At 38.1% G+C, this 15,968-nt stretch overlaps 1 protein-coding gene and 1 pseudogene across 7 annotated transcripts in view; both read left to right on the top strand.

Moving 5' to 3' along the window:
- ADAM22 (ADAM metallopeptidase domain 22) overlaps positions 1-15,968 on the top strand; it is a 267,499-nt gene that overhangs the window by 153,279 nt on the left and 98,252 nt on the right. For all 7 annotated transcript variants that reach the window (XM_027769081.1, XM_006170477.2, XM_006170480.2 and 4 more), the window contains exon 5: positions 8,917-8,999. In XM_027769081.1, coding sequence (XP_027624882.1) covers positions 8,917-8,999 — 83 coding nt within the window. The remainder of the gene's footprint in view (positions 1-8,916; positions 9,000-15,968) is intronic.
- Positions 3,809-5,577, top strand: LOC102481013 (target of rapamycin complex 2 subunit MAPKAP1-like; annotated as a pseudogene).

Here is a 15,968-nt window from a genome sequence, read left to right as displayed (position 1 = left end):
TAGGGAAAATCTTTCACTAAGAAGGCTGCTCCACCAAATTAGAAAAGGTAATTATCCCACCAGATGTGCAGCTATCAACATAGGGATGCAAAATACATGAGAAAGCACAAAAACTTGACATCTCCCAAGGAACACAATAATTCTCCAGTAATAGATTTCAAAGAAAAAGAAATTCTTGAAATCCTAATGAGGAACTCAAAATAACGGATTAAAGAAACTCTCTGAGATACAGGAAAATTATACATAATTCAATGAAATAAGGAAAAACAATTGAGACCAGAATGAGAAACTCAAGAAAGAGGTAAAAATTATTAAAACAAATTCTTGGACTGAAATATTCAATTAATGAAATACAGAAATAAAACAGCATCAAAAATAGACTAAATATAGCAGGAGAAATAATCTCAGGCCTGAAAAATAATTATTTTAAGATTTAGCCAATGAAGGAAGAAAAAAACAAACAAACAAACAACAAAAAATGAAGATAACCTACTGGACTTATGGAATACTATCAAGTGAACAAACATTTGCAATATGAGAATTCCAGAAGGAGAAAAGACAAATAGGGACAAAGGCTTATTTCATAAAAATAATAACAGAAAAGTTCCCAAGTATTGGAAGAGATGGGGACATCAGATAAAAGCAACTCAACAATTTCCAAGCAGATTCAACTCAAAGAGTTCCTCAGCAAGGCATATTATAAAAATGTCAAAAAGCCAAAGACAAAGACAATTTCAGAAGCAATGAGAGAAAAATGACAAGTTATATAGAAAGAAATTCCCAAATTCCTATCATACTAACAGCAAATTTCTTATTAGATTAGAAACTATATAGGCTCAAAAAGAATGGGATGATGTTCAAAAGCAAAAACAAAAACTCAAACAAAGCAAAAACCAAACAACTCTGTCAAATAACAGTAATATACTTAAAATAGAAGGAGAAATAAGTTCTTTCCCAGAGGAGCAAAAACTGAGGGAATTCACCATCACTACATCAGCCTTATAGGAAATCCTTAAGAAACTCCTATATTTGGAAGTGAAAGGCAAAGACTAACATCATAAAAATATAAAATTCACTGGTAAACTAGATAACCAAATGAGAAACAGAACCCTGTCACTACAAAAATAAATAAATAAATAAATAAATAAATAAATAAATAAATAAATAAAAATTTTAAAATCATGGGACCAACAGTTAGCGTAATGGCTATGTTGCTGGACTCCCACGTAATCGACTGTGGTTCGCGTCCCAGACCCGGTGGCTTAAAACTCACGCCGGGCACGTGTACGTGTGTGCCCAAGATCCCGAGAGGAGAATGGAGGAGAAGGGATTGCGGTGTGGCCATCCCCCCTGGGGGGGTGATTTCTCACTTCCTGTCATTCTGTCTCTCTCTGTCTGTCTGGCGAGCGCACTTGCCCTATAACACAAACCAAAAAAAAAAAAATTAAAAATCACTAAATTACAAAGATGGAAAGTAAAAGAGAAAAGAATACATAAAACAACCAGAGAACATCTTACAAATGACAAACTAAGTTCTTAAGTTGTAACCCATCTATAATAACCTTAACTCTAAACTGATTAAATTCCCTGTTTAAAAGATATAAACTGCTGATTGGATGAAAATCCAAAATCCAACTATATGTCACCTACAAGATGCGTACTTCATCTACATATAAAGACACACATAGACTCAAAGGGACGGGATAAAGAAAGGCATGCCTTGTACATGGAAGCTTCAAATGAGCAGAAGTAGCTATACTGATATCAAAATAGATTTCAAACATTGTACAATGAGGCAATGGAAGTCCTTATATAATGATCAATGGATAAATCCAGCAAGATGACATAACAATTATGAACATATATACACAGCCAACATGGGAGCACCTAAATACATGAAGAGGTCATCAAAATGTTCATGGAAAGTGCATATTATTGGAAAACTTATACATGGATTCCAATTTCTTTTGCACCAAATAACTCGTACTTTAATTTCAATTTTTTTTTAGTAATTTTCTAAGTCCCTCAAATAATGCTAATATTACAAGAGCTAACGGGAGAGATAAACTTCAACAGGAAAATAGTTGGAGAATTCAGTACCTCACTCTCAGCACTGGACAGACCTAGACAGAACATCAGCAAGGAAATGTTGGACTTAATCTGCACCATAGACCAAATGGACTTAGCAGACATTTGTAGAACATTTTATCCAACAATTAGAGAAAACGCATTCTTCCCATTACTACATGGGTCATTCTCTAGGGTAGATCATGTGCTAGGGCACAAAACAACTCTTAAAAAACAAAAAATAAATGCTGGCAAAGATGTGAAGGAAGGGCTACTCATACATTGTAGAAACATAAATTAGTATAATTATTATGGAAGACAGTATAAACTTTACTCAAAAAATTAAAAATAGAGCTAGAATATGATCCAGCAATCTCACTCTTAGACATCTATCCAAAGGAAAAGAAATCAGTATATAATAAAGAAATTTGCAAATCAACATTTATTGGAGTACTATTCTCAGTAGCCAAGATGTGAAGTCAGCTTAGGTGTCTGTCTATAGACAAATGGATAAAGGAAATCTGTTGTGTATATACATATGTACTCATGTATCTATCAATTTATCTATCTATTGGAATACTATTCAGCCATTCAAGAAATGAATACAGTCATTTGGTGCAACATAGGCAAGCTCAGAGGACATTATGTTAAGTGAAGTAAGTCAGTCACAGAAAGAGAAATACTGCATGTTCTCACTCATATGTGGAAATTGAAAAGGATGACCTCATAGAAGCAGAGAGTTGAAGAATGACTACTGGTGGCTGGGAAATATAGTGGGGAGAGGGAATAGAGTGATGTTTTGTAAACAAAATTACAGATAGATAGAGGAATAATTTCTAGTATTATAAAATATAGTAGGGTAAGTATATGTAACGATTTACTGTATGTCTCAGAGTAAATATAAAAGAGGATTTTGAATATTCTGAACCCAAAGTAATGATAAATGGTTGAAATATTTAATATACTGAATATCCTCATTTAATCATTACACATTGCATTTTTTGTACTAAAAAATCACATTGTACCCAACACATATGTACAATTATTAGATGGCAATACATTTTTTTAAATGCATGTCTTTTGACCTACCAGATCCATATTTATTAATCTGCCTTACATACATACTGACAGAAGTACACAACAATATATGAAAGGATGTTTGTTGCTAAATTGTTTATGGCAGTAAAAAGAAATGGAGACAATCTAAATGTCCACTAGTACAAGACAATTTAAATGAATTATGGTTCAATCTTATAATGGAATATTACTCCATCACTGAAGGAATAAGGTATTGGTACAGAAAGATGCCAAGGTTACTTTAAAGGAAGAAACAGAGTAATAGAACAGTGTGTATAATGCAAAACCTTTTGTGCACTGAAATGGTTATATGTATATTTATGTGAATACACATCTGCTTGAACATGCATAGACTATTCCTGACATGATTCTCAAAATCTGTAAAAAATGCTTTACCTTTTAGAAGATAACTGCTGGGGATATGGTTCTGGGTCGTGGTGCGGCTCAGAACAACAGGGCTCCTGCTCAGCATCAGGGGCATGAGGGTGAGCCCAGAAGGCGGCAGCTGAGCAGGTTTGGAGGTCCCCCAGGATACCGAGAGTGCAAAGATCAGGGCAGGGGCCGCCCCACCCCCACCCCCAGGAACATGTCCCGGGGTCAACCGACCCTAGTGTGGCAGCAGCTTCAGGTAGGCAAGCTTGTGAAACAATATGAAGAGGAGAAAATTGCCTTTTAAGGAAATTGGCCCACAGAAAAGATGGCCTTCTTGGACAATCCAACTATCATTGTAGCTCATATTCGACAGTCCCATGTGACCAGTGATGACACGGGGATGTGTGAGATGGTTCACATTGATCATGATGTTGACCTAGAGAAGATTCATCCTCCTTCAATGCCCGGAGACAGTGGGTCAGAAATTCAGCGACCAGTCTTTAAAATACCGTCGATCGGGACCAGCAGATGGCTGGACTCCCATGTAGTCAACCACGGTTTGAGTCTTGGACCCAACAGCTTGAAACTCACACCAGGTGTGTGTGCGTGTGTGCCCGAGATCCCGAGAGGAGGAGAAGGGATTGCGGCGTGACCATCCGCCCTGGGGGGTGATTTCTCGCTTTCTGTCTCTATGTCTCTCTCTGTCTGTCTGGCGAGCACACGCACCCTATAGCAAAAATCTCTCCAAAAAAAAAAAAGAAATTCAGGGAAGCAGTGGTGAGACTCAGGGCTATGTATATGCCCAGTCAGTCGATATTACCTCAAGTTGGGACTTTGGTATTAGAAGACGCTCAAACACAGCTCAAAAATTAGAACGACTCTGAAAAGAGGGACAAAACCAGATCAAATGCAAAAATATTCAGTGGAAAGAAATTCTAAGCAATCCACCCAGGAGTTAAAGTCACTGTTTGAAAAAAATCCCTTAAAGAGAAGCCTCCGAGTTCTGGAAAGCAGTCAATATTATCTGTGCGCCTGGAGCAGTGTCCCCTGCAGCTGAGTAACCTCTTTAATGAATATTCCAAATTTGATGGCAAGGGTCATGTGGGTATAAAATCAACCAAGAAGATTGATGTCTACCTCCCATTGTACCCCAGCCAGGACAGACTGCTGCCAATAACCGTGGTGACAATGGCCAGCACCAGGGTGCAGGACCTAATTGGACTCATCTGTTGGCAGTACACAAGTGAAGGATGGGAGCCGAAGCTCAATGACAACGTCAGTGCCTACTGCCTGCATATTGCTGAGGGTGATGGGGAGGTGGACACGGATTTCCCCCCGCTGGATTCCAATGAACCCATTCATAAGTTTGGCTTCAGTACTTTGGCCCTGGTTGAAAAGGATTCATCTCCTGGTCTGACATCCAAAGAGTCTCTCTTTGTTCGAATAAATGCTGCTTACGGATTCTCCCTTATTCAGGTGGACAACACAAAGGTCACCATGAAAGAAATCTTGCTAAAGGCAGTGAAGCGAAGAAAAGGATCTCAGAAAATTTCAGGTTCAAGGGCAGACGGGGGTTTTGAGGAAGATTCGCAAATTGACATAGTAACGGTCCAGGATATGCTCAGCAGCCACCATTACAGCTCCTTCAAAGTCAGCATGATCCACCGGCTGTGCTTTACCACCGCTGAGCAGTTGGGTATCTCTGGAGACAAAGTAGAGATAGATCCTGTTATGAATCAGAAAGCCAGCACTAAGTTTTGGATTAAGCAGAAACCCATCTCAATCGATTCTGACCTGCTCTGTGCCTGTGACCTTGCTGAAGAAAAAAGCCCCAGTCACGCAATATTCAAACTCACGTATCTAAGCAATCACCACTACAAACACCTCTACTTGGAATCTGACGCTGCTACCGTCAACGTCAACAAGATTGTGCTCAAGGTTAACTACATTCTGGAATCAGGAGCCAGCACTGCCCGGGCTGAGTACTTTGCTCAAAAACAAAGAAAACTGAACAGACGTACGAGCTTCAGCTTCCAGAAGGAGAAGTCAGGGCAGCAGTGACACTGGCTCCAGCCTGTCTGTTGATGTTACTCAGCACCAGCCTTCCTGGGCCAGGTGGCCTGGAACCCGTCCTGCCGCTGAGGGAGGCCAGGCCTGAGCTCAGGACGCGGGGCTGGTGGGCTCTCGGGACAGGTGCGGCAGGAGAAAGGGGCACCTTAGGACGGAGCACTGGGAACATTGCCACAGGCCAAGCCTGCCTGGCAGTGACTGTGACTCGCAGTGCCCAGGGCCAGAACACCCGCGGGGAGCCGCGCAGCCCTGCCGCCTTCACTGCCCGACAACCTGCCCTGGTGTACGTAACCATGCTGAGACGTTTCCTCGCAACTTGATCAAATTTCTTAAAGCAAATGAAGAACAAAGATGTACATTTTTTTCCTTTTTAACAAACAGGTGTACTCTTAAAAAAAAAAAAAAGATAACTGCTGCTTGAACAGTTCGTTTGAGAGCTTTTTTTTTTTTTTTTAAGAAGACTTTTGTTATGGGGCACATATGCTTGCTGGAGAGACAGAGACAGAAAGCGAGAACCCCCTGGGGAGTTAGGCCACACTGCATTCCCTTCTTCTCCATTCTCCTCTTGGGTTCTTGGGCACACAGGCACATACACCCAGCATGAGTTTTAAGTGGCTAGGTCCAGGACTTGAACTGTGGTCGACGACATAGGAGTCCAGCAATGTAACCATTATGCCATCTGCTGGTCCCTGGAGAGAGAATTTTTACTGTTGTGCATGCTCTGAATACTTAGAATTTTTGCACAAGTGTGTGTTATTTTAAAATAATAGGCAAAAATAATTATTTAAAACTCAAAATTTATTAAATTTTATTTACTTATTTTAATTACAGAATTATATTGGGTTGTTGGAAAAGTTATGATGTATTTTTGCGTAGAAAAACAGAAAAATACATCATGACTTTTCCGACAACCCGATATAAACTAAGGAACCCCTTTAACATTTAAATGACTCTCCTGGGCTAAAAAAATATTTCCAAGCATGTTAAAGGGAAAAAGAACCCTTAATTACTTTTTAGTTTAAGTAATTATTGATTTATGATCAATAATTTCTGAAAATACTATAACACAAAAATGAATTTCCACCATTATTTAGAAGAATGACATATTACCACCCATTGAGAGCCTGAAAAGTTGAATGACAGGGATCAGCAGATGGCATAATGGTTACTTCACTGTATTCCCATGTAATCACTGCGGTTCAAGTCCTAGACTTGGTGTCTTAAACTCACGCCAGGCACATGTCATGTGTAGCCAAAATCCTGAGAGGAGACTGGAGAAGGGATTGCAGTGTGACCATCTCCCTTGGAGGGTGATTTCTTCTTTTCTGTCTCTCTGTCTCTTTCTGTCTGGTGAGTGCATATGACCTATAGCAAAAATCTCTCCAAAAAATTTAAATTATAGTAACTATTTGAGGGGATATTTTTACCCTGGTGTTTATACTTCTCTTGAAGTATCATGGACACATTCAATAATGATTCAACCATATTGAGCTCTTCACTGTATTTGCAGTGTCAGGCTTTTGGGCAAATAGATTCTGATCATATGTTGTTTTTGGATTGACTCCTATTTTTCCAAATCGGAAAATAGTGAAAGATTATTTATTGTTATTTAATCATCTACTTAGCTCTCCCCAATATAATAGAGAAATGTTTAAGAAAATGAATTAAAGTAAATCAGTCTAGGGATGAGCTTAGAGTTACATTCCATGACCTGTAAGTTCTAGGTGTCATTTATATGTGGTGTAGTAAAAAAGATACAGACTTCGTGTTTATCCAGAGTTTGCTTTCCAAATCAACAACTTCCCAAGTGGATATCCTTAGCTCTCAGAGATTATGTCCTCCTATGTAGAATATAGATAACAATATTTCTTTGTAGGATCAGCATAAGGATTTAATATGATTGTGCATGTACATTTAATAGAACAATTATTGACATAGAGTATTTATGATAGCAAATGCTTATTGAGTGCTTACCAAGGACCAAGCATTATTCCAAGCCTGCTATTTAAAATAGCTCAATTGATCCTCAACACTATGACATATTTACCCTCATTTCACAGATGTGGAATCTGAACCATCGGCAAGTCTTTTTTTTGAGAGCATATATATATACATATTTTTTTGCTATAGGGCATATGCGCTCGCCAGAAAGACAGAGAGAGAGACAGAAAGTGAGAAATCACCCCTCCCCGGGGGGGATGGCCACACCGCAATCCCTTCTCCTCCATTCTCCTCTTGGGATCTTGGGCATGCACACACATGTGCCTGGCGTGAGTTTAAGTCACCCAATCCAGGACTTGAACTGCGGTCAACTACATGGGAGTCCAGCAACATAGCCATTATGCTAACTGCTAATCCCAACATCAGCAAATTCTATAACTTCCTTGAGATTACACAGTAAGTGAAGGAACCAGTGGCTCAGGCTGTTAACTCCTAACAATGGATACATCAACTCTTCCCATGAAGTTATTGCTCCACATCCTAGTCTCCATCTAGGTTATTCCCCCCAAGTCTCTATGGCTTTTTAGGTTCCACTTATGACTGACCCAGGTGTGAAGCACCATTCTATCTTGTCTTCCTTCAGATCCAACCACAGTGACTCTTCTGGGAATTTGGAGGTGTCAACGGGTACTGTCTTACCTGTACTCTACCTCCTCCCCAAAGCTGAGAGTAACTAGCTCCTGTGTCATCATCTCATGAGGATCAGCAATCTCAGGCCAGGCTCTTCCTCAGAACTGTGGTGAAGAAGTCGTCGTCAGCTTTGCTACATCTTTATGTTTTTCTAGTCTCTCCTCCACTTGTCAAACACTGAGTGTTTTAAGTAGGATTGACTGCTTAACAGTAAAACCATTCTTACCTTGAGAAAAAATAGTATAAATTTATCTATTAGACCGTCAATTTTGATATGAGTACTAAAACAAGGGCATTTTTTAATACTCAAATGATTTATATTCATTCGTACTTAGTTCTGTGTGAAAAAGCATTGCTTTGCTGCGTCTCAAGGCTGAGTCTCTCACAACTAGGGAAATAGATGATTAAACTTATTCGGGTGCAAGGCCACATGTATAATTTCAGTATCTGTTTCTTTGTTCCTCTAGCATCATCTACATAAAAGGAAAGTCAAGTCAACTTTTATTTCCTTGTCTTTTGATTTGGAGTCAGCTCACTAGGAGTGTGTATGAATAATTCTGTTAGAAATGGTTTGATAATGCTAATGTGAATGATAAAGTACTCTGAAGGGCTTACGTATGGGGGGCAGTAACCTATGAAATGATTTGTCTGATTCTCCTTGTGATAGCAGAGGCTTATGTTTTCTATTTCTGTCTGCAGGGCGGAGAGCACTGTTACTACCAGGGCCATATCCGAGGAAACCCTGCCTCATTTGTTGCACTGTCAACATGCCATGGACTTCAGTGAGTGTTCAAAACATATTTGTACTGTTCCTTATTGCAGAAATTTTTGTCTTTAAAAAAAAAATTGCTATAGGGCATGTACATCTACCACAGAGAGAGAGAGAGAGAGAGAGAGAGAGAGAGAGAGAGAATTCCCCAAAGAGGCTGCCCATGGATTTTGGGGATGCGTACACATGTGCCTGGCCTGTATTTCAAGCGTCTGGGTCTATGACTCCCACCTGCAGAGTTGACCATGATGGATCCAGCCACCTTAACCACCACTCCATGGGCTGGTTGGTTTTGTCTTTATTTTTAATGCATTGTAATACAAATCCCTATTTCACATCAAGAAATACTTTTTTAAAAGTTTCTAGTAGGTGTGTGAGCTCACCAGAGAGAAAGAGAGAGAGACAGAGAGTGGGAGAAGGGGAGAAAGCACCTCTCCCATCAGGTGTGGTCACACCATAATCCTTCCTCCTCCATTTCTCCATCCTGTCAGGATTTTGGTCATGTACATGCACCTGGTTTATTTCTCAGGTCACCAGGGCCAAGAGTTGAACTGTGATCAACCATGTGGAGTTTGACTTTCTCCGCCCAAGAAATAATTTTTCTGGTTTTATTTGTGGTTGCTTAGGCAAGTTGTTAACCGTTTTACCCCAACTCTTCTTCAGTGTTAGTCTTTATATTTCCTTGGAATAACAAAAATTCAGGGTAGAGGGACTGGCAGGTGGCCTGGTGGTTAAGGGCTCTGGACTCCTACATGGCTGACTGTGGTTCAAGTCCCAGCCCTGGCAGCTTGCTTTCTCTCTTTCTCTTTCTCTCTTTCTCTCTCTCTTTCTGGTCAAATTAAAGTAAAATAAATAAGTAAAGTTAAGTTTTTTAAAAAAAGAAATTCAGGGTAGAAACTCTTGGCTCCTTGCACAAAGACAGGAGGCTGAAAATGACCTCAAGAGCTCTTGTGTTTCAGCCATTTTTTTTCCGGCTAGAATCCCACCTAACTCACTGCAAACTCATTGGAGGGTCTGTCTGTTCTCAAAGGTCTCTGAGGAATGGAGTTCATCTTTCCTTAGGGCCTTGCTTTCTTTTTCATAATCTTCACTATCAAAGAATGTTTGCTGATGTTTAGCATGGGAATACATCTACTTCCTCCATCCTGGCGATAATGGTGATGCACAGGTGGCTGTCTCTTACTTGTTTTGTAACTCCTTATAAAGCTACTGTGTCATTCCTCAGCATTCTATTTGGACTAGATCATCTCAGTTCCTTCTTGTTTGTTTTACTTTTTTGGCACAGGACACATTTAGTTTTGGCAGAGGACACTTTAATTTAGTTTTGTTAAATTATTGTTGGGAAACTTCAAAATATTTACTTTCTGTTACCGAATTAGAGATATGACTTTTCTATCTAATAAGCAGTTATTGAGTGGCTGCTGTGTCCCAGCCACTAGGATTATTAATGCCATTGAACCGGGACCCCTCAAGAGCCCATAGTGTAGGAGGAATTGCAAATCTAGTTCAACTTCCTGCTATGGAATGTGATAGGTGCAGTATATTTGTTTTGTTTTTGTTTTTTTTTGTTTGTTTTTTAATTAGAAAACTGGGAAAACTGCAAACCAAGAGTTGGCACTTAAAAGAAGATGGAACTTGATGGCACTAGAGTTGTCACCTGAGGACAATAGTATGGGCCCCACAACAGGCTTTGGTAGGATCACCCAAGGGAGGGAGGAGTCAAATCTTAAAGAAATATAGAAGTAAATAAGTTCTAATGAGAAATGCTAGAACATCTAGTTAGTATGCCTTAGTGGTGCCCGTGGTCAGGTGCTGAGAGGGTGTTAGAGAGGCAGGAAGGAGAGAGTACTAGGATCAGTTAAATAACCAGAGAAGGGAGGCCATAGTGCCTGAGAGTATGGAAGACTTCTACTACCTTTTTTGTTCTAGAAGATTATTTTACTCATTGTAAATAAATTTATGAATGTGTTTAAACTCTTCAAATAGAGAATTTTACAAAATGCTTAATATCTGGTGACCTTGACTTTCTTGTGAGGTAAAGGAAACTAAGTTCTTAATGGAAGTAAAATTGTTATATCTGATCTCAAGATGAGCCCAGCTGTCAGCTACGAATAGTACAGTGGAGCCTGTTGACAGTTGTGATAGCAAATGTATGTTGGAGGGAAGAATGATGGAAAAAATATGAGTTTTTTTTTTTTCTTCTTCTTCTTCTTCTCTCCCACTTAAAATCTCAATCCAGTTACAGTGTGAGCATCTTGCTCAGCACTTGTTCTGATTTGCTTCCCAGTTTTTTAAAACACAATATTGGAAGACTCAGAGGCTATGCATTACTGCCTTCTAAAGTCTGTTATAGATCAGAGAACCCAACTCTGATAGCTTGCTACTAATCCTACTATAGTCATTTAAAGGAGGATGGACAGTCACTTTAAGAAAATTGTAAAGTGACTGGATCAGGAGTAGAACTCAGAATTCTGCCTTAGTTCTTTTAACTAAGTAAAATTTACTTCTACCTTTAGAAGCTTTCTCATTTTGAACTAGGCCTATAACCTGGTATTTAAAGGAGCTAGAAGCCACTTAACCTACCATGGCTCAATCCTGGCCTTGGCAGCTTGATAAACATGCTGGATGCATGTGCGCATGTGCCTGAAATCCCAACAGTATGGAGAAATGGAGCAGAAGGGATTATGGTGTGACCATACTCCATTGGGGTGTGCTTTCTTTCTCTCTCCCTCTCTCTCTGGCAAGTACATGCTCATCTGGAAGTTAGGAAAAAAATAAATAAATAAAAGATCAGGCCAGCAGGTGACATGGAGGTTGAGGCAGTTGTATCCCACATGGTGGACTGTGTGGTTTGAGACCTCAACCAGGATCTTGAAAGTCTTGCTGGGCATGTGTGCATGTGTGCTGAAAATCCTTACAGGAGAATAGAGAAGAGATTGCGGCATGGCTATCCCACTGGGGGAATGAATTCTCTCTCTTTCTCTCTCTCTCTCTCTGGTAAGTACATGTGCCCTATAGCAAACTAAAAAAAAAAGAAAAAAAAAAAGAAAAGAAAAGGAAAAAAACTCATATGAAACTAAATTTAAAAAAGAAACAGAAAACCCACTGTTTGTTTAAGAATGCCGTCAACATTATGTACAACTATGCTTGGGTTTTCTTAGAGTTTTATGAACATGTTGGATAAATATATTCTTGTATCAATTTATTTTTTAACTATATACTTTTGATACAGATTTTACCTTCTGAACAAAAATTGCTGACATATTTTAGAGTGATATTACTAAATATTAAGTAATGCATTTCATCTAATTTATGGTGATTTAAATATGAGATATATGATTTTATCCACAACTCATCCTTTATAAATTAGCAAGTACGTATTGACTTTTTTTTCATTTTTCTGACTTACTGAATGCATTTGAAAAACATAAAGGAGAAAAAAATCAGGTTCATATGTCTTTCCCATTCAGAACCTAAAGGGCACTTTTTTCAAATTCAGAAGACTAATAGGCAGTATTTTGGAACTAGAATGTTTAATGTTACGGCAAAATTTTGTGACTATGGGAACCTTGAAGAATGGTATCAAATGAGAGTTTATTGCCCTCTTGTGGAAATTTATAAGAATGAATATTTCTTTTCTAAATCTTGTTATGATGCAACCTTTTTTTAATTTTTTTTTTGAGAGAAATTTTTGCTATAGGGCATGTGCACTCACCAGAAACACAGAGACAGAGAGAGAGAAAGTGAGAAATAACCCCCCAAGGGGAATGGCCATGTCACAATCCCTTCTTCTCCACTTTCATCCTGGGGTCCTGAGCACACACTCATGCACGCATACCCAGAATGAGTTCTAATCCACTGGGTCCAGGACTCAAACCGTGGTTGACCATGTCGCAGTCTAACACCTTAACCACTATGCCACCTGTTGGGCCCCTTGATGCAGTCTTTTCTTTCTTTTTTTTTTTTTTTTAAGAATTATTTTATTTAACTATTTATTTTAATTTGACCAAAGAGGGAGAGAAAGAGGGAGAGAGAGAGAGAGAGAGAATGAGAAAGCAAGCCACCAGGTCCTGAACTTGAACTGTGGTCAGCTATGTGGGAGTCCAGTGCCCTTAAGCACCATGCCACATTAAAAGACTTTAAAATTAGAGCTCAATTGGTCTGTAATGACTTGGTCCTAAGTACAGGCTTAATACAGTATATAATGTTTTGGACTCAATGTACTTATTAGAATTTATACAACTATAATAAAAATTTATCAGTTCTCAAAGCAAATAAAACACAAGGATTTTTTACATTATTAAGAAATTAATAATGGTATATTGTTAAATAAGGAACCAGAGTCTTTTGGATGTAGATAGTATCAGAATATGCCTTCTTTTCACAGCGTACATGGTGTTTAAATTCAATAAAATGATATAATTTTTCCATTGAACCTTATCTTAGTGCAGTGGTAAATAACATTCAGTTTTACTTAAACACAATAACCCGCTTGCTACTTCATCAGCATTGCTGTAAACTTTGGCAAAGGGTGATGGTTTTCTGTGATTTTCTGGAGGTCTGACAAGTTCTCAGCAGGAGTAGAGAGAATGCCATATTTACTCTTTGGTTTTGAAAGGCTCCCCACTCTGATGCCATAGACATATATCATCAGTCATACCTTAGAAGCTGCACCTGTTTATCTTTAAATTCCAAGTGCAATGACTTCCAAATTCAGAAAGTACACTTGTGGTTGAAAACTGCAGATGTGAAAGGGCCATTCTGAGGGTATATAAAGGCTGAAGATACGTTAAAGGTGTTACAACAGGAATAAAAGAATTTGGATAGAGGCAGAAGTGGAGGCCATTATAATACTGGATCGACAGAAAAGTCATGACATGTTTTTCTATGTAAAAATGCATCATGACTTTTCCAATGACTCAATAATAGCTTAGGGTAATCAACTAATTTCATTAAGGCATCAGTGAAAGACAACCATTATTCCATGTTTAACAGCTTGGCCATTGACATTGGAATACGCAAAGGTTTCTTAAATAAGACCCCTAAAGCACAACAATACTCCCAAAAAATAGGTGAGATTACGTCAGCTAAAACTTCTTCACAGCAAATAAAACAGCAATTAGAGTGAAAAGGTAAGCTTCAGAATATGAGAAAATATTTGCAAATTACTCCTCAGACAAGGGATTGTTAACCAGAATATATACAGAACTCAAGCAGCTCAACTGTAAATGAAATGAATAATCCAATTAAAAAACAGGAAAATGAACTAAATGGACAACTCTCCAAGGAAGACTTATGAATTGCCAAAAGGCATATGAAAAAATGTTTAATGTCTCTTGTCATAAGGGAAATCAAAATTAAAGCCATAATGAGATACCATTTAACACCATTTAGAATGGCTAGGATCAAATAACTAAAGAATGACAAGTGCTAGAGAGGCTGTGATGAAAAGGAAACCCTCTTACACTGTTGGTGGGAATGTAAATTAGTACAACCTCTTTAGAAAACAATATGGAATCTCCTCAAAAACCTATAAATAGAGCTACACATGTCTCTGTAATCTCACTCATTGGTGTTTACCTGAAGGATAGGAAAACACCGAATTTGAAAGACACTTGCATATTCATGATTATTACAGCATTATTCACTGTTGCTAAGACATAGAATCAACTTAAGTGTTCAAAAACTGATGACTGGATTGAAAGCCGTGGACATATATACACTATGGAATATTACTGAGTCTTAAGAAACAGTGACACCCTGTCATTTGATTCAAAGGGAATGAATATAGAAGACTTAATATTGAGTGAAGTGAGCCAGATTTTGAAAGATACACTCTGTATATTCCTACTCTATATGTACCAAATGTCTGCACTCTGTGACAGAAATAGAAAGATCTGAAGATAGAGTAACAGAGAGGATAAGTGTAGATACCAAAGACTGTGGGGCTGGGTCATTGCAGTAACTTTCCTTCTTCTATCTTTGCTGACCTAAAGATTATTACAAAATGGAAGCTGGGTGATTTTTTAAAAATTTATTTTTAGTTTTTTTCACAAACATTTACTTTACATATCAAAAAATTTTAATTCATACTTCATAGTTCTTGACAGTTAATAAACAACTTTCAAAATTTCAAAATATTTCTTATAATTTTGTGTAATTTTGTTTGTGACACTCTAACAACAGAAACAGTATGGTTTTAAATATTTTTGAGAAAATATTTACATGTCAACTACTTAAATTGTTGAAAAGCAAATGCCCAGCACACTAGTCACACATAAACCTTCTCAATTCAGCCCTGCCTACCCAGTATTCTGTGATATACCATCTGTTAGCAAAGATTGGTCTCTTTTTCTTATTTGAAAGTCTTTCTCAAGATAATCCTCTGGTGTGGTTGGTCTCTTGCAACCTCTACTGATTACAATGCTGGGCTGGAGAAGTCCAGGTTATTTTATGTTATAACTTCTTTCTTATATCTTCTCTAATCCTCTCTGCCAGGCAGAACTATTTATGGTACCAGGCCATGTTTCTAAGAGTTCCTATTAGCTTACTTGAGATCCACCTTAGTTCCATAGTTTTCTGATTAATCTTCAGACATGACATTCCACTCAAAGCCCTGTCCAATAATGAGTATTTCCGATTTCTGAATCAATACAACAAGCATTATTGAACTTATGCAAATAACCCTTCTCCCACAAAATAAGAATATTCCCAAATATTTTTCAATTCCAGAGGTATCAGGAAGGAAGAAAAGTTTATATTTCCATTTAAAGAAACAAACAAGAAAAAATATTTTAACATAATGCTAAACCTATCTACAACTCAAAAGAAAGTAAACTGTTTAAATTGGGAAAACAAAGCATACAAAAAAAATCAGTAATGTTTTACTCAAAAGTAAATTCTCATGAACCCCTAAGAGTTCTATTTTCATGAGTTCTAAAAACTTCACCAGTTCAGTCTTATGTTCAAACTCTCTTCTGTT

This window comes from Tupaia chinensis, unplaced genomic scaffold (assembly GCF_000334495.1).
Source record: "Tupaia chinensis unplaced genomic scaffold, TupChi_1.0 Scaffold148587_1, whole genome shotgun sequence".
Classification (NCBI taxonomy): Eukaryota; Metazoa; Chordata; class Mammalia; order Scandentia; family Tupaiidae; genus Tupaia; species Tupaia belangeri.
Note: the sequence above shows the minus strand (reverse complement) of the source record. Positions and strands in the feature narration are given on the sequence as shown.